Source organism: Drosophila ananassae (genome assembly GCF_017639315.1).
Source record: "Drosophila ananassae strain 14024-0371.13 chromosome 4 unlocalized genomic scaffold, ASM1763931v2 tig00000054, whole genome shotgun sequence".
Classification (NCBI taxonomy): Eukaryota; Metazoa; Arthropoda; class Insecta; order Diptera; family Drosophilidae; genus Drosophila; species Drosophila ananassae.
The window spans coordinates 8,762,580-8,780,978 of NW_025319037.1; the positions used below are offsets into that span (position 1 = coordinate 8,762,580).

The following is an 18,399-nucleotide window of genomic DNA, read 5'->3' on the forward strand; positions in this document are numbered from 1 at the left end:
AAAAAGTCCCACGCACAAAGTCATAAGCGAGATGAAAGTTTTCAATTGAAGAGTATCCAGTTTTTTAGAGCAAAATCTTTGTCGAGAGAACAAATTTCCTCTCTCAACTCGGGGTGGGTGAGAACAAGCAACAAAAGATGCCTGCCGGAATGCAACGAAACGATTCAAGCACCGAAAAGTCGGACTGGGAAGATAAATAAAAGATTAGCGCACTTAAATTGGCTATTATTTAACCCCAGCTCGCTTAGATATAAGAATAATAAATCAAATACTAAAACCTCTATCTCTCAAGCTGCTACCGAAAAAGGAAAAAGCCTGTCCAAACTACTGCCCGAGAACTTTGGGGAGCCCCTTCTACATACACACTTACAGAAGGCAACAGACAAAAAAATACCTGTGCGATGACCGGCACCTCCCTAATGAATAAAAATAGCACAAATAAATTCGATTATAGTAACGAAATTAATAATATAAATACAGTGGTATTAATCGATACAAAGACAGTGAATTCAAATCAAAAAATCCCCTGACGCCGATCTAGGTCCCAGGGATTGCCTCTAACACTCTGGACTCGTACTGAGCAACTGTATGAGCATTTTATTCTGTTGAAAATACAAACTTAGATTTAACCTCAACCTATTTTCTTCTACATACCGCAGTATTTTCTGCCTTCTCTTATGGGATCGCCGATCGGAGTGACCGTGGCGCCAAACTTAACTTAACTTCTGACCGTAAACAGTGTGGCCAGTTACAAACATAGTACGAATCACACTTAACAAAAGTGCACCCTAGTGGCGCGTAATTCAAACTGACTGACAATCGATACTCTATCTGATTAACTTATCCGTTCCACCTCCTCCACGATGCCTCGTTTCCATTCCCGACGTGGTATGGCCGGATCACAGATGAACACTAGGTCTCTTTGGCGCAGGGGCTCGACATGCTCGCACTATTTCTCCCTGCGCACAAGGGTAGGCAGATACTTATGCACCCATCGCTTCCAGAAGCGGTCTCTCATCATCCTGGCCAGACGCCACTGCTTTTTCGTGGCGCACCTCTCCAACGGCTGTCAATTGTCACCGGGTAGGTCCGGCAGATTGGGTACTCCCTTTAGCAAGTCGTTGGGAGTCAGTGGAGCCTCCTGGTCCACTGTGACTGGCAGATGCGTTAGTGGGCGGGAATTAACTATGTTCTCCGCCTCGATCAACAGGTTTTCCAGAACGTGTTCCATGGGAGCCAGCTCCCTCATCGTATGGGCCAGCACCTTCTTGACGCATTGGACCATCCTTTCCCAGGCGCCCCCCTTAGCTGGGTTAGCCGGATAGTTGAAGATCCATTCGATTCCTTTGGACGACAGCTCGCCCTGGATCCTTTCTGGCTCGAAAACCTCGTTGAATCTTCGGGCTTCTCGATGGGCTCCACCGAAGTTTCACCACCGGTCCTCGCCGGCTCATGAAGTTCCTCATGACGATGATGCAGGAATCTGTAGATAAATCATGGGCCATCTCCAAGTGGATGGCTCTCGTGGTTAAACAGGTGAACAGTGCGACCCACCTTTTCTCGACGCGACGTCCAACTGTCACGCGCAACGATCCTAAATAATCCAGGCCCGTGTACTTAAATGGCCATCCGTTGGCTTCCAGTCGGTCCTCTGGCAAGGGACCCATTATTGGCACATCGGTTGGACCCTCCGCAGCTTGCAAATGCGGCAGTCAGTCACCACCTTTCGTAGCAGCCTTCGTAAGCTCGTTATCCAGAACTTCTTCCGTATCTTGCCTATGGTCGCATCCTGGTTCTGATGCTCCATCTTCTCATGGTAGTGGTGTACTTCCATCGCCGCCAGCGTGTGTCGATGGGATAGTATGATACGGCGCCGGGCGCTATATGGCACACATGCAGCGGCGTCGATCCTTCCCCTTACACGCATGACTCCGTAGTCGTCGAAATACGGGGAGAGCTCTCGCAGTTGGCTGCCTTCTTTCGAAATCTTTTCTGTCCTGTCCCTCTCCTCTCCAGAGAACGCTTCACTTTGCGCTTGCCGGATCAATATGCGCTCCACGTTGACGCATTGGTTAGGAGCCGTGGTCCTTACCAGCCGGTTGTAGTTCGAGAATCTCTGGAAAGATATAACGGATCCGTTTGCAGTCATTAACGCAAACACGCATGGCCTTGCGGCCTGGTTGCGTCGTCGGCCACGTTTTCGGCAGTTGGTACCCATCTCCATTGGGATACTTCCGTCGACTCCAGGATTTCTGCTACACGGTTTCCAACAAATTGCTTATACCGGCGGTGAGTGCTGCTTATCCAGTGTAGCACTGATTTGGAATCCTTCCAAAGAACGTATTTGCTTATTTCCACGCTGTGTTTCCGTTTCGCAGCATTCGTCAGTCGTATTCCCAACACGGCCGCCTGTAGTTCCAATCTCGGGACTGACGTTGTCCTCATCGGAGCACATTTCGTCTTGGAACATACGAAATACGCCTGCATGTCGTCGTTTGCGTAGGTGGCCCGCCAATACTCCGTCACAGCGAACGCCGACTGGCTGGAGTCCACGAAAACGTGCAGCTGAAGTGCTCGTACCCGCCCAGTACCAAAGTAGTAACGTGGACATCGGAACTCTCTTACGTAGCTCATCTCTTGCCACCAGTTCTCGAAAGCCGTGGCTAGCTCTCCTGGCAACGGCTCTTCCCATGTGACTCCTTTCCGCCAAATCTCTCGCATAAGTAGCTTGGCGGTTACCATGTAACAGCTCAGGAACTCAATCGGATCAAATGTGGACATCACTAAGCTGAGGAACTCCCTCTTGGTAGGGACGCGTTGCCCGGTCATTACGCTGCTGGGGACCCGATGGCACTTGACGCTGAATATAAAGTCATCTGTGGCCGGATGCCAATACATGCCCAATACTTTCTGCTCGGATTCGGTCCACTCGACGTTCTCGTTGGTGCCTAGCGGATTTAAGGCTCTGACCAATTTCGCCGAGCTGGAAAAAAAACGACACAGATCAAACACGGCACTTGCATGTATCTCTCTTACTCGTTTTGAGACGGCAATAGCTTCATCCTCGTCTGCGAAGCTGTCTACGTAGTCGTTCACGTAGTGGTACTTGTTAATGACTAGGACCGCCCGGGGATCAGTGTGCACGTACCTTGTAGCATTTACGGTCTTCACGTGCTGCGCTGAGCATGGCGAACAAGCTGCTCCGAACGTCATCACTGTCATCTCGTAGATCTCCGGGTTCCTTTGGTCGTCTCCATGTCTCCTCAAGAATCTCTGTGCGCATCTATCTTGTGGCTGTATCAATACCTGGTGGAACATCTCCTTGATGTCCGCACAGACTCCCTCGGCTCCTTCCCTAAAGTGGAAGAGGACGGCCGGGAGTGACTTGTAGTTCTGGGGGCCTTTCAGTAGTGCTGAGTTTAGAGATAAGCCGTTCACTTTGGCTGCTGCATCGAAGACTAGGCGGATCTTCCCAGGTTTGTTTGGGTTCTCGACCCCGAAGTGCGGCAGGTACCACAACTTGCCACTGCTGCCGTAGGTGGACTCCTGCTGCTCTAGTCGTCGTGCGTATCCCTTCTTGACGTTGTCATCCACAATTCCATTGTAGGCCTGCGCGAAGTTCGAGCCGTTGTAGTGCCATGTTGTAACTGTCTGGCAGTCTCATCTCGTCATCCTTCCATAGCAGCCCGGTCTGGTATCGTTAGCCTATCCGTTTAGTCGTCCTCTCCAAGATGCCCAGTGCCCGTTCATCGTCGCTGGCTGTGACCGGTGGCGCTGGCCTAACTCCAAAGTTCTCTACTTCGAAATAATCGCTGACTATCTTCTCCAGAGCGTCATCCTGAGTAACGGCTAGAAGGCACGATCTCTCCATCAGTGGGGTCGCTTGACGCCTCACTGGTCCATATACTACCCATCCTAATTTGGTAGCTGCTGCGTATGGTCCTCAGTACCGAAGCTTCTGGTCTGCAGAGGTATTCCTAGGTGCGCGTGATCCAGTCCAATAAGGATCCTTGGCGCTGCGTTGCTGTAGGGCTTCACTGGTAGGCGTGCGCTCGCCCTTACCGTCTTGACATCTTCCCGACGTAAGCTCTGCATCGGTAGACTTAGGTTGCTCACTGCGTACACGTTCCTTAATCCGTGTCGCTTCGGTTTGCCTGCTCCGCTGATCTGCAGACTAACCATCCTTGTTGGTTCTCTGGCGGATTTACTGCCAAACCACTGTACGTTTAGTTGTCGACTCACGCCCTTTAGGTGTAGGCTTCGGACGAGTTCCTCGTCTATGAGCGTCACAGACGATCCCTCGTCGAGCAGAGCGTACGTGTCCACCTGTTGCTTCTCCCCGTACAACGTCACGGGCAGAACTCGGAACAGCAGGTGGCCTCCATCCGAATCGACACAGCTAAGGTTTCGATGTCGCATCTCCTGGCCGCATTGGTTCTCATTGTCCATACGCCCGGTGCTTTTCAGGCTAGTTGCAGGGCCCATGGAAATGTTTCTCGCTGTTGGATCCGCTGACTGCGGCAACCCCTTACGTTGACTGATGACCTCGTGCAGTTCCCGTCTGTGGCTGCTCCGTAGCTCCCTCCTATGACCACCATGGGTCTGTTGTGACCGTCTGGGGCTATCGGCTTCGTCATGCAGCAAGTAATGATGCTTTCTCTGGCATCCGTATACGTTGCATTTGCGGCTCCTCTTGCAGAACCGTGCCATGTGTCCGGTTTAGAGGCACGCGAAACAGATCCGATGCTTCTTGACGAACTCCATCCGCATCCTAGCACGGGCGTTGTTGAACTCCTTGCAATCCTTGATGGCGTGTTGCTCTTTACACATGAGGCCACCTCTGGGGTGGTCGTTGTACCCCTTCCGTTCCATGATTTCCTGATGCTCGTCTTACATCGGAGGCTCCAGGTTTGCATTTGTATGTAACACCCTTCGCTTTGGGTCTTTACTGCTCACGTCCATGATGGTACATACTAGCTTGGCGAGCTCGTTTAGCCACTCACTCATGTATATATGAGTGATAAGCCGCCGTCGTCTCCAGGAACGCACACTGGAATATTGGCCATTCCTCTGGCTGACCCTCGAACTCTGGAAGATCAGGCAGCTGTGTTGTGGCTCCCGTGGTGCGAGAACATAACCTCGTTCTGGCTGCACCGTAGCTGTGACATACCATAGCGGCGAGTGGCTTACAGTTGTACAGCCTGTCCGTGTGACTTGTTGCCCTATTGCCGCATTGCTGCTTAAATATGGCGGACAGCTTCCACTCAATTGTGGCGGCAAATTTGCACTCAATTGTGCCAGCAACTGTTCATCATAAGATGGAGTCACTGAAGCCAGTGGTCCCGTTGGCAGATTTTCACTCAAGAGCTGCCTCACCGTTGCACTCAAACATGGCGCCTTTCCTAGCGGTGTATTCGCCGCACCGCTGACTCCGACTCCACTCGACCCGTTTCTAACGGGATTCCTGTCGAGCGCCGCAAGTTCTACATTTGCCCTTGCCTGTAGGAGCTCCTTCTCTAAGCTTGCGATTCATTCCATTAGCGTCGCAATCTGTGAAGTCGCGGGGTCCACAGCTTGTCCTGGCGCTTCCGCCTGGGTAGTTCTAGTGGTGCGTTTTACCCCACTGCTTTCTTTTGGAGTCCGTGGCCGCTGTCGTCCATCGTCTGCATTCGCCAAGCCGGCCGGTGTGCCGGATGCTGCCGATGTGGTTGTAGCTGCGGTAGCCTCAGATTGATTAAGCCTGGGGCTCCGTCTGGGCGAATGTGTAGTTGGCATGTCGCGCGTTTAGCTGTGTACGTGCGTTTCCAGATGCCGTTAGAGTCCCAGCTCTAAGTGCGAATAAAAGAAATGACGCCGATCTAGGTACCAGGGATTGCCTCTAAGACTCTGGACTCGTACTGAGCAACTATATGAGCGTTTTATTCTGTTGAAAATACAAACTTAGATTTAACCTCAACCTATTTTCTTCTACATACCGCAGTATCTTCTCCCTTCTCTTATGGGATCGCCGATCGGAGTGACCGTGGCGCCAAACTTAACTTAACTTCTGACCGTAAACAGTGTGGCCAGTTACAAACATAGTACGAATCACACTTAACGAAACTGACTGACAATCGATACTCTATCCGATTAGCTTATCCGTTCCGCGACATCCCCATTTAACAAATATATTATTGTGGATAATTGTTACAATTTTGTGTGGTTATGTAATATAAGGTTGTCAAATATCTCCCTTCCGGCTTTTTGTCTTTTGAATTTCGCGGCTGTGTACAAAGCGCTACAGAGCTCGTATCTGGCAATACTATACATAATTTGAAAGGTCTTGACATAACCTACAAAACGACACTATGCATGTATTAGTTTGGATATTGCGTTCAACAGTGTAAACATGGAGTTCACTAACGCCGAAATTCGCGCTATTTTAAAGTTTTCCTTCGTTAAAGGCAAATCCGCTAGAGAAACGTTCCGTGAGATTAATGGTGTTTTGGGAGATGGTACTCTATCACTTCGAAGCGCGGAGGAATGGTTTCGACGATTCAGAGCCGGTGAAAACGACACCATGGATAAGCCAGCCGGCGGAAGACCTGTGACGACAAATACCGATCAAATCATGGAATACATCGACTTAGACCGGCATGTGGCATCTCGTGACATCGCCCAGGAGATGGGAGTTAGTCACCAAACCATTTTAAACCATCTGCAGAAGGCTGGATACAAAAAAAAGCTTGATGTTTGGGTGCCGCATGATTTGACGCAAAAAAACCTTCTGGACCGAATCAACGCCTGCGACTTGCTGCTGAAACGGAACGAACTCGACCCATTCTTGAAGCGGATGGTGACTGGCGAGGAAAAATGGATCACATACTACAATATCAAGCGAAAACGGTCGTTGTCGAAGGCCGGTGAATCGTCCCAAACAGTGGCCAAGCCGGGATTGACGGCCAGGAAGGTTTTGCTGTGTGTTTGGTGGGATTGGAAGGGAATCATCCACTATGAGCTGCTCCCATATGGCCAGACGCTTAATTCTACCATCTACTGGGAACAACTGGACCGCTTGAAGCAGGCGATCGACCAGAAGCGTCCAGAATTGGCCAACAGGAAGGGTGTAGTGTTCCACCAGGACAACGCCAGACCACACACTTCGTTGATGGGAGCTCGGATGGGAGGTTTTATCGCATCCACTATATAGCCCGGACATAGCGCCAAGTGATTACCACCTGTTCCTGTCCATGGCGAACGCCCTTGGTGGTGTAAAGTTGAACTCAAAAGAGGCTTGTGAAAAGTGGCTGTCCGAGTTCTTCGCAAATAAGGAGGGGGGCTTCTACGAGGGAGGTATTATGAAGTTGCCGTCTAGATGGAAACAGATTATCGAACAAAACGGCGCATATTTCAACTAAATCCGATCACTGTAACACTTTTTATAAAGCATTGAATAAAGAGCAAAAAAGCGGAAGGGAGATATTTGACAACCTTATATATACACATTTTTTTTTAATATGCCCACAAATAAGCCAATAAGGAAAATTGCACAACTTCCCATTGCCAATCAATGAACTCGAAAATGAATAAATTAAAAGCTATAACTTAAAATTTTCTCCATTCAACCATTGAATTGAGGAATTGTTCTGTCTTCAGTACCAAAGTGTAAAATTTTTTTTTGGAATTATATATAAATCCGTTACTTCATAATTGTGATAAAAGCAGCATGGAATGGAAAAAAAAAAAAGATAAGCTTACACAATTAAATAGTACATTTGGCAAATCCTTTAAATGCCTAAATCAAAATAGAAATATACAAGAAGGCACAATAAACAAACATGCAAAAATACCAGTGGAATATTTTAATGAAGTACGAACACTAGTATACAATAACAAAGAAAAACTAAACCGGTCGCACTGGTTATTTTCCTTAAACTTATTCTTACGGTTAAGATCCAATCTTATTTCTATCAAAGAAAAATACGATTTGGATATATATATAACAACTATTCTTAATACTCCGCTGACGGTTGAACTTAGTCAACAACAAGAGTCTGATACCGATACTACCGAAAGAATAGATTTAAAGGAAGAAGTAGGAAATATAGATGAAACAATATAAATAATTTACCATTTACGGCTGGTAATAACATTACCTGAGGCAGCAAGAAAATTGGTCTAAATATATATATAATTGTAGTACCATTGAGGATAAACCAGTCGTGATAACGGATGAAACAATTGCTTAAAGGTCATAAAAGACATTTCTCGGATCAACGGAAGTTGATCATTTACGTAGTATTTTGGAATCCTCGTATATTGACGAAGGCTTCCCGAACATGCTTATAAATTCAGCAGGTTGCCGATCGAATGCACGAGAACGGGCGACGCGAATAGAGACAATAATAAAGAAAATTTAAACAAATTCAATAAATTCAGCGCTTCTTCTCTTTATCTCAAAGCGGACGGACGTGTGCGCACTGCGTTGTCATAAAATTTGCTTATTAGATTTGCATAAACAATCGGTGTTTATTTTTATTTCTGACGTTCTGTTCAGGACGAAATGAGATCGTTCATGAGGCAGACTAAAAGCGGTTTCAAGGAGTTGATTAGTGGTTTTCGAAAAATCAATGACCAACTCTGTGCGCTCGATACACAGTTTAGTAGTATTCAACTACTAAACGAGTCTCCAAAGCGTAAAAAATCCTCTTTTAGTGATGTGCCTGTGGCGAATAATCTTCAGCCTGCTCAGCTGACAACTATGCAGCCGCTTATATCTCTGGCCACCCCATGGGCCAGACCTGAGAAAAATTCGGCTTCCGAATATCTCAGGATTAATGAGCAATTGTCCGATATGTCCTTTGTGGCATCGCTTCAAGTGATCCCAGACCCAATAATTCAAAACCCCGTAACAGTCACCAAACAGGGTAATCAACCGTCCGGACCCTTGCAGGTGATCCCACCATCGAAACACATTTTTGTTTCCCGGCATGCCCCTGATTCTTCTGAGATTGATATCTCGGCTTACATCAAAGCCAAAACAAAAGTCGACATAAAGGTGGTGGACATTACAAAATTTAAATATTCATACACCAGGCACACGTCATCTTTCAAAATACGTGTGCCCTTGCAGATGTTCAAGACGATTAGTTCCGCCAGCTTTTGGCCAGAGAACATTTTCGTCCAAGAACATCAGCCAAGTACGGTGAAAAAAAAAACCAACCTTGTGGTTATAAAACTCCCACATGTTACGGCCACTGACCAACCTTCCAACTCATCTTCCTTAGTTTTAAAAAAATAATGTCTTCTCTGACACTTACGTATCAGAATACAAGAGGGTTAAGTAGTAAACTTCCCAAACTGTATTCTGATAGTTCTTTCTTTGCATCTTACATTATTGTATTTACAGAAACTTTGTTAAAGCCGGAGATCTTAAGCTCCGAAGTTTTTCCTAGTAGGTACACCACTTTTAGATGTGATAGAACTCTGCGAAGAGGAGGAGGAGTGTTAATATCTCTAGACTCCAAACTCGCTTCTGAAGATGTAAAATCACAAGAGTTTGGTGACATTGAATTCCTTTGCATCAAAATCACTTTGTCCGATCAATCTTTGTATGTTACCTGTTCTTACATACCACCTTCGTCCGAACCGCCAACATACGGGCAACATTTGTCCGCTATTCGTTTGGTTTTCGATCATCTGTCTGATGGTGACCAGCTATGTATTCGCCAGGCCCTGATGGAGTACCAGGCTGTGTTCTGAAGAACTGCGCCGAGGCTCTGTGCAAACCGCTCGTTAAACACTGTAATCTATCGCTGGAAACTTCGATCTTTCCCCTTATGTGGAAGGAATCCTTCATTATTCCGCTGCATAAAAAAGGGGAAAAATCCGACGCTGCAAATTATAGAGGCATCTCTAAATTGTCAGCAATTCCAAATCTTTTTGAAAAACTTATCACTCCACATTTGCAACACCTATGTAGTTCAATAATAACTCCGTGCCAGCATGGCTTCATGAAGCGCCGCTCCACCACTACCAACTTATTGGAGCTAACATCTTTTATCACGGATGGCTTCCGGAATGGCTTACAAACAGACGTCATTTACACTGACTTCAGTAAAGCATTTGACTCTGTTAACCATTCGCTTCTTATAAGTAAACTCAGTCTTTTGGGATTCCCAACTGATCTTTTTATCTGGATTTCGAGCTACTTATCTGGGAGAACCCAAAGTGTTTTCAAAGTGATGGTCAAAAGAATTCAATGACCCGTACATAACTAAAAAATTATATACATCACTGGTCCGTCCGATTCTTGAGTATGGATCGTGTGTCTGGAGTCCTCAATATGGAGTACACCAAGATCACATTGAATCTGTACAAAAAAACTTCCTTACTTTTGCGCTTAGGGGACTTAATTGGGATGCAAATCTTTACCTCCCCTCTTATCGTAGAAGACTTTTACTAATCAACTTACCATCATTAACAAATCGTAGAACGATGCTGGGTGTCATGTTTCTATATAATCTTATTTATGCAAATAAAGACAGCCAGCATTTACTAACACGCTTAAATTTTAACGTTCCTAGTAGAAGGACTAGAAACTTTCGTCCTCTACTCCTCAGCCATTGTAGTTCGACATATGCCCAACACGATCCGTTCAGGGTATTATGTTCGGACTACAATGGTCTCTACCACATCTTGTCTCCTTAGGTTAGGTTAGGTTAGGGCGGTGATGCAAGGGGGTCATAGAATACCCCCTCGCTTCCACTTGAGCCGCTAGGGCTCCTTGTGCTGCCGCTGGAGCAAGGGTTTCACCGAGACGCTACCCCCCCCTTCCTGTCTACCAGGGTGCATATATATGCCTAGACTACCTATGGCGGCCCATGGTCCCAGCCTGCTTTCTTTATGAAGGCAACCAATCCGCGTGGAGAGATCTCTGAGAGATCGTTAAGGTCCGAGAGTTCTTCGGACCCGAAGTGTTTGAGTCTGCTGCGTCCGAGTGCCGGGCAGTGGCATAAGAGGTGCGATACCGATTCTACCTCCTCTTCATCCCTGCAGTTCCTGCAGAAATCATTGTGGGGGACTGCAAGCCTGGCCGCGTGTTCGCCTATCAGCCAGTGCCCAGTGATTGCCCCAATCGCTAGGCTACATTCCGGTCTAGTCAGAGCAATAAGTCTCGCCGATTTTTTCTGAGAGCGTGTCGGCCAGATCAAACGTGATGTTCTACAGGTCTGGAGATTACTCCATTTCCTATTGGCTGCCAGGTCGAAAAACTCCCTGCACTTTAGCCTGCAAGTAGCCAAGGGTGTGCCTACAAGTTCTTTCTCCGGTAGGAGAGGGTTGGTAGTCCCTGCCCTAGCTAGTTCATCTGCAGCACAGTTTCCCTCGTGGTCCCTGTGACCGGGGACCCCAGATGAGGTAGATGTCATGCTGTTCAGCCATCTCGTTGAGAGATCTGCGACAGTCATTGACTGTCCTGGAGTTGGATGAGAATCCGTCAAGTGCCTTGAGCGCAGCTTGACTATCTGAGAAGATACATATTGTGCCCCGATTGCCCCTTAGAGCTGGGGATTCAAGTGCTTCCTTTAGCCTGGAAAACACTGCAGTGGTCGGGGAGTCTGAAGGACTCCTTTAGGCTCAGATGCTCGCAAAAGTAACCGCCTCCCACCTGGCCGTTAAGTTTTGATCCATCTGTATAGATATGAATGGAGCCCTCCGGTCCCGGTATCCGGGCATCCCATTCCTCCCTCGAGGGGATTAAGACTTTGTAGTTAGTGGTGGGTTGGTCGACGGGCACACAGTAATCCGTACCCCCCGGCAGGCATGAAATGGTGTAGGTCCACTCTGGTATGACCGAAACTATTTTTGCTCCATAGGTTTGCCTCCCGCAGTCTTATTGCGGCCAGAGTGGCTGTCTTTACCCCCATCAGTTCAACTGGTAGTAGATCCAGTATAGTGTCTAGGGCATCACTAGGCGTAGTGCGTAGACTGCCTGTTATACAGACTTCCGCCATGCGCTGCGTCTTCCTGAACTTTTCCCTGCATGTGGAGTTGTCCAGGGCTGGCCACCAGACAACGACACCATAGAATAGAATTGGTCTGATGATCGCTGTGTATAACCATCTGACCATTTTCGGGGACATTCCCCATTTCAGGCCTACCGCCTTGCGGCAGGTATAGAGTGCTATTGCCGCTTTCTTAGTCCTATCAGCGGTGTTCAGCTTCCAGTCCAGTTTCCTGTCTAGTGTGATACCTAGGTACTTCGCACTATCGCTAAGAACTAGTGTTTCTCCTAGGAGCTTCGGAAGTCTTAGGTTAGGTATTTTGTACTTCCTGGTGAACAGCACGAGCTATGTCTTGGACGGATTGACTCCCAGCCCGTTCTTTTGCGCCCAGGCCGACAAAACTTCGAGCTTCCCTGTCATTAGGTCGGATAGTGTTTGTGGGAATTTCCCTACGAAGGCAATAGCAACATCGTCCGCGTACGCAATGATCTTACATCCGCCACCCTCTAAGGATCGTAGTAGGCTGTTAACCGCCACGTTCCAGAGTAGTGGTGAGAGTACACCTCGTTGTGGGGTGCCCCTCTTGACGTATCTTCGAATAGTCGAACCTCCAAGAGTAGCCTCGACACTCCTGTTAATCAGGATCTGCCGTATTAGGTGAGTTGATCGATTGTCTATTCCAAGTCCCGTCAGTGCGTCGATTATTGAGCACGGTAAGATGTTGTTGAAGGCCCCTTCTATGTCTAGAAAAGCCACAAGTGCGTATTCCTTGAAATTAATCGCTCGTTCGGCGATCATAGTGATATCGTGCAGGGATGTTTCAGTTGATCGGCCCCTTTTGTAAGCATGCTGAGAGCATGAGATGTCATTTGGGTTAATGTTAAGTTGTAGATGGAGACTTAAGAGTCTTTCCATAGTCTTAAGGAGAAAGGAAGACAGACTTATAGGTCTGAAGTCCTTGGAGGTGCAGTGGGATGGTTTCCCCGCCTTGGGTATGAATACAACCTTCGTGCACAGCCATGCCTTTGGTATCATACCAGTAGTGAAGACTGTGCTGAAGATTTTCTTAATCCATTTCCTTTGAAGGGTTTAAAACTGTCTATTGCCCATTTAAGGTTTCTGTCACTAAGTAGGTAGTTGAGCGAGCCCTGGTGACCCTGGCTACGCATCACCTGGGTTTTTTTTTTCCGATGAGCAACCCAGGAAGTGTGCGTTGATAAGGGTCTCCAGGGTTTCCAGGCTTGAGGTTGTCCAGCACCCCTCCGTGTTCTTAATGTAACCTGCGATGGGGGCTGTAGTAGAGAGAATCTTTCTTGGGCGGGCGGCCTCTGATGTCTCCTGAATGTTGGTGCAGAAATTGGCCCAGGCAACCCTCTTTGCCTTGCGCAATTCTCTGTTATATAGCCTAAGTTCAGCTTTATAGGTTTCCCACGCCTCGTCTGTGTTGGTACAGTGGGCGTGGTTGAAAGCCCTGCGTGCATTTTTTTGTAGGGGGCTAAAGACGAGGTCCACCACGGAGGCTGCTTCGATCTGTTGCTACCTAATCTTTTCTTGGGGCAGGCCTTGTGGTAAGCTTTTGCACTAGTCGCAATAAGCTTATCTACCATGGCGTTGAGCCCCTCATAGGTCTCGATGGTCTCTGAAGGCGGTTCGCCTAAGGATCTATCTAGTATATTTTTATAGAGCTCCCAGTTTACCTTTCTAGGATTTCGTACTGCTTGCTTGGTGAAGTTTTCAAAAGTTACTACTATCTCAATATAGCGATGGTCTGAAAATGAGTGTTTGTCAAGGACTCTTCAGCTGGTGATTGCATCAGCCAGGGAGTGCGAGAATAATGTGACATCAAGAACCTCCCTTCTGTTCTTGACTACGTTCTGAACCTCTGTTACCCACTAGAAGCTTAGAGCTGAGGATAAAATCGAAGATTGACTCACCCTTCTCGTTTGTGTCAGTGCTTCCCCACTGATTGTGATGAGCGTTGGCATCGCATCCTATTATTAGGTCGATGTCCTTCCTTTCGCTGTCTTCCACAAGCCGCCTGAGTAGCGAATGGGGTGGGGGTCCTAGGTGGTCGTGACCCGTCTGGGCCCTCTATCGATGCGGCTACGTGATCTTCATTGCTGAAATTTGGTAGCAAGAAGGTATTAAGGCTTTTCTTTGCGAGTATGCATGCTTGCTTTTTACCTGTTACATCGGCTGTGTACAGCCTGAAGTCCGACGCCCCCAGACCGAGAATCCTGTCTCCGTGGATCCAGGGTTCTTGGATGAGGGCCACGTCAGCTCCATCCTCTGCAAGATGGAGCAGGAGGGCGGCGGAAGCCACCTTACTGTGATGGAGGTTTATCTGCAGGAATGTCAGGGACATCCTTTAGATTCTCCACCACAGTAACCTCCGCCTCGGTGTCGGAGCCCAGCAAAGAGTCCTCCTCCATGCCGACGCCACCAAGAGCCCTCGCCAGGTCACTCTCCTCTGAGGTGTACCCTTCCAGACTGTCCTCCTCCACATCTGACATTCCTTCTGGGCGGACCTCTTTGGTCGGTTCCCCCGAGTCTAGCTCCTGTGCGTCCATCTCCAAGTCGATACCTCCAGGTTTACTCTTCGCATCCGACTTGTAGATCCTCACCGCAACGTGCTCGAACCCGTATTTGACACGGCTACCGGCACCCTCCAGGATCTTCGCAGTCTCCTCATTTAGAGTGAGGACAACCTGCCTTCTCAGTCCCACTGCTTCCTCCACCTTGGCGACCCTCCAGTCCGCCGTAGGGAGTGTGGGATTGCACATTTTAAGCATGGCCAGAATGGTGGCAGGGTCCGCCGGCTTCTCTGTCAGCCATTCGCGGGCCCTCGGTTTGCTGGGGATCTTGTCCCAGTCCACCGCCTCCAGTCTGGCTCCTGGCAATGACCCCAATGATGGTCCTGCCCTTGGAAACTTCGGCGAAGGATCTGTTACTTTGTGTCTGCACCTTCTTCTTCTTAGCTAGGGGCGCTCCACCGTCGGTCGACCTCTGCCTTTTCGCACTGTGTGCACTCTCCTTGGCAGAGTCGCCTACTCCTGTCGGCTTCTTTGGGTCCAATCTGGCCCCCGCTCTTGCTGGCTGAAAGTCAGGCAGGATTTCCCTCGCCCACTTTATAATTTCAGCCTGATCGGGATTGGATTCTGCCGATGGGTCTGCCCTCATCAGGATGAAGGCCGCTCTCCTCCTATCTTTATAGGAGCTCTTCCGCTGCAGGGGGCCAGCAGTCGTCGGACCGGGGCCTTCCTTAGGGGTGCCGCCGGTGCGAAAGGAGCTCGATTCAGGGATCTTACCCCCCACACCGTTCGGTGGTCCCATAGTGGGCCCCGTTTTGGGGGTTGGTGCCTTGGCATCTCCCCCTACACCGGCGCCGCTCGCCACTCGCGGATGTTGTCCCTCAGTGGGGAGCTTCGCCATCCCAGCATCTCTTTGGCCTCTATCTGCCTTGGAGATTGACGGATCCGAGATCCCATTTTCGGACTTTCTTAGGGAGTTCCGTTCTCCACTGTTTGTTTTTCTTTTAATATTATTGTCGTTCATTTTTGGACCCACGAGTAGGCGGGAAGGGGTTCGTCCATCATGACATAGCCCGCTTGTCATGATAAGCCTGGTTAAAACTGAGGGGTCGGCCGGTCCCCCAGAGTCCGCATATTAACGTCCGTGCATCCCCCGGACATGCATCCCTCGGCATATGCTGTTCCACCTTGGATTGGGGTGATTTGAGGAAGGGAGTTTTCTTCTCCCCGCCCGACTACAATTCGCCAGCATCCTCGGCAGAGACATGACCTAACCGGGACCTGTTACCAGCCGCCCTCACGTGGAGAGTATAGTCGCACTACCATCGGTGTACACAGTTACGGCACATGAGCTCATGCGTTTCTCCCCCTGTTGTACCCGATTGGCTGACGGTCTCCTTGCTCTACTAATAGTCTTAAATCGCTTATATTAACCGCCTTATCTGTGCAACACTCTTCTGGTGATATCTTTCTCCTACTTTTCGCTTAGCTATCTCGGATCTTTTCCCGCGATTCGAGCCGTACGTGACGCGGCAGCGTCCCTCGGTCAGTTGGACATGAAGGGGGCAGCAGGCACAATTTGTTGACTGTTCGCCTTGTAGCTCCGGACGCCGTTTTCAGAAGCGCACCTTCTTCTTTGGCTTGGAAACAAAACTGCGATGAGACTCCACCTTCACCGGCTCCGTCTGAGGCTGGACGAGCAACTCTGACTGCTCAGCTGCCATGAGGACCTCATCAGCGTCAGGGCCTCCGCCTTCACAAACAATCCAACCGAGCCGAGTTTTTTGGATAGATGGCAAACTCGTAAAATAATCCAGCTCCAATTAGCAAATCAACTGGCTGAGGCTGGTGAAAATGAGGATATGCAGGCTCTACATTGGCGAGAATTTTCCAACAGTTGACGCCCAATGCAAAATTGGGCTGAAGGTCAGTGATGTTTGAGGCTATGATCGCAGTTAATTGGACAGAGTAGTCAGAGCTGACTTACACAGAAAAGCCATCTGTAGAGAACCCTGCGCCTCCTATACCGGATACAGTCACCGGAGTCCTTATCTTCCGCAGCTGCAGCTAGTCCGCCAGCCTTGAAGTGACTAGATGCACGCACAGTAGCTTGACGCATTGCTATGCTGAGATAGGTGCCCAGATCCAAGGCACTTACGGCATTAATCTAATTGTCTGATTTCGCCCAAACGACCCTCAGGCGACAAGCTTAAAAACCTTGGACAGGAGTTTATCAAGTGAGAATGGCCATCACAGATCATGCATGCGGAAGAGTTTGTGATCACAAATGCAGTGTTACCTGGATGAATGGGTCTACGTCGTCCTACCGCAAAATTTTGTTCAATGTGATGTCGTCGGCAAATCCATGCTCTCAAAAGTCCGGCATCTTTGCTCAAGAAAACTGGCAAAGACCTCCCACGTTGGAATGAAGTCCAAGGAATCCGAGTCCGCTTGCATTTCCTTCCACTTAGACTGCGTGGCATCATCAACTTTCTGCAACAGCACTTGGATTATGATGCAGCTAGCAATATGCTTCGTTGTGCCCATACTTGACAGGGCTCGCATATGCGAATTAAATGGATTTGTGTCCACCATGGACGAGAATAGTGACCGAAATTTAAGCCACTCCGCATAACCTTCACCTTTCCCATAACCTTCCCCTAAAAATGGGAAGTGGCAGTGGCGGCAAAGTCTGGAAAGATCTGCCGAACGACGCATCGAAATTGGTGGCAGAAGTACCGTTGATCAGCGTCGAACTGATCAGCGTCTTCAGGTCCAAGATGAATCGTGCCTCCCTCACCGCATCGTTTAAAGTGACGCGCTAGCTCCTGAGTTCTGAAACATCCAGCTCGGATGTTTCCTTCCAGGAGAGGCAGAATCGAAAAACGGATTCATTTTCGGAACAAAAATATTATTTTAGTTCGTTTATTTATTGTCAGCTCACGACCCACCGTGCAACTTCTATATAACGGGGTAATATATGTATGATCGATTTAGCACTCTGCAAACAGCGTATGTTAATATTGCGCGCACAAATCACAAACCGAATTCTGTTTTTTTATGTTTTGATTTGTTTATTTGCTTATGTTTATATATTTTAAGCTGCGCAACTCAAATTTTCAATGGAAAATAATTTGTTGAATTATTTTCCTATGAACAATCCCGTCGGGGCTCACCCATGTTCAGTTACCGAGCGTTTTCGGGAGGTTTATTTAATATTCCAAATTTAGGCTTTAATAAAACACAAGAACCTTTAGATTTGTATGTATGATTACAATTTATTTAAATTATTTGGTTTATATAGAGAAAATTTGACATATGTATGTGACTGCGTAGGGTTGACGACCGAATTAGAATAATAGAGGCTGGAGCGCGGCGGAACGATGATGATGCTGCGGAACGACCGAGATATACCGCGAGAGAGCGAGACAACGATAGCGCGTGACGGTAGATGCAGGTGGCCGATCGAATGCACGGGAGCTTGCGAAGCGAATAGTGGGCGACAAATACTTATGTGGTGCACTTGAAGCCCTTAAGAAAGGGTCACATAAAATGTCAGAGTGCAGTACGTTGAGAAGTATTTGAAAATAGATTTAAGATTTTCATGTATCTTTCTTGTAAGAGAATTGTATGAAATAAAAACAGTTTTAAAATGAAACTGATTGGAGTAACACCTAATTAATACAAGAGGCTTCTGTTAACACTGCACTCAGAAATGTAGCTTCACGAAAAATATTAATATTTTTAATACATATTGTTGCAGAAATTTTTTTTTGCGCGGTTCCCACTGCATACGTACGCCCACCTCCCGTCCAACCGACCGATGGACGCTGTCGCTTACGGCTCGAATCGCGGGAATAGATCCGAGATATATCCGACATATA

At 48.0% G+C, this 18,399-nt stretch overlaps 1 protein-coding gene across 1 annotated transcript; it reads right to left on the reverse strand.

Moving 5' to 3' along the window:
- Nucleotides 1-1,666: 1,666 nt before the first annotated feature.
- LOC123257753 lies at nt 1,667-3,871 on the reverse strand. Its single transcript, XM_044717692.1, has 3 exons — nt 3,785-3,871; nt 2,215-3,609; nt 1,667-2,116 (listed from the first exon to the last, which is right to left on the reverse strand). Exons 1-3 carry the CDS (start codon nt 3,869-3,871, stop codon nt 1,667-1,669), a joined length of 1,932 nt encoding a protein of 643 aa, XP_044573627.1.
- Nucleotides 3,872-18,399: the final 14,528 nt, after the last annotated feature.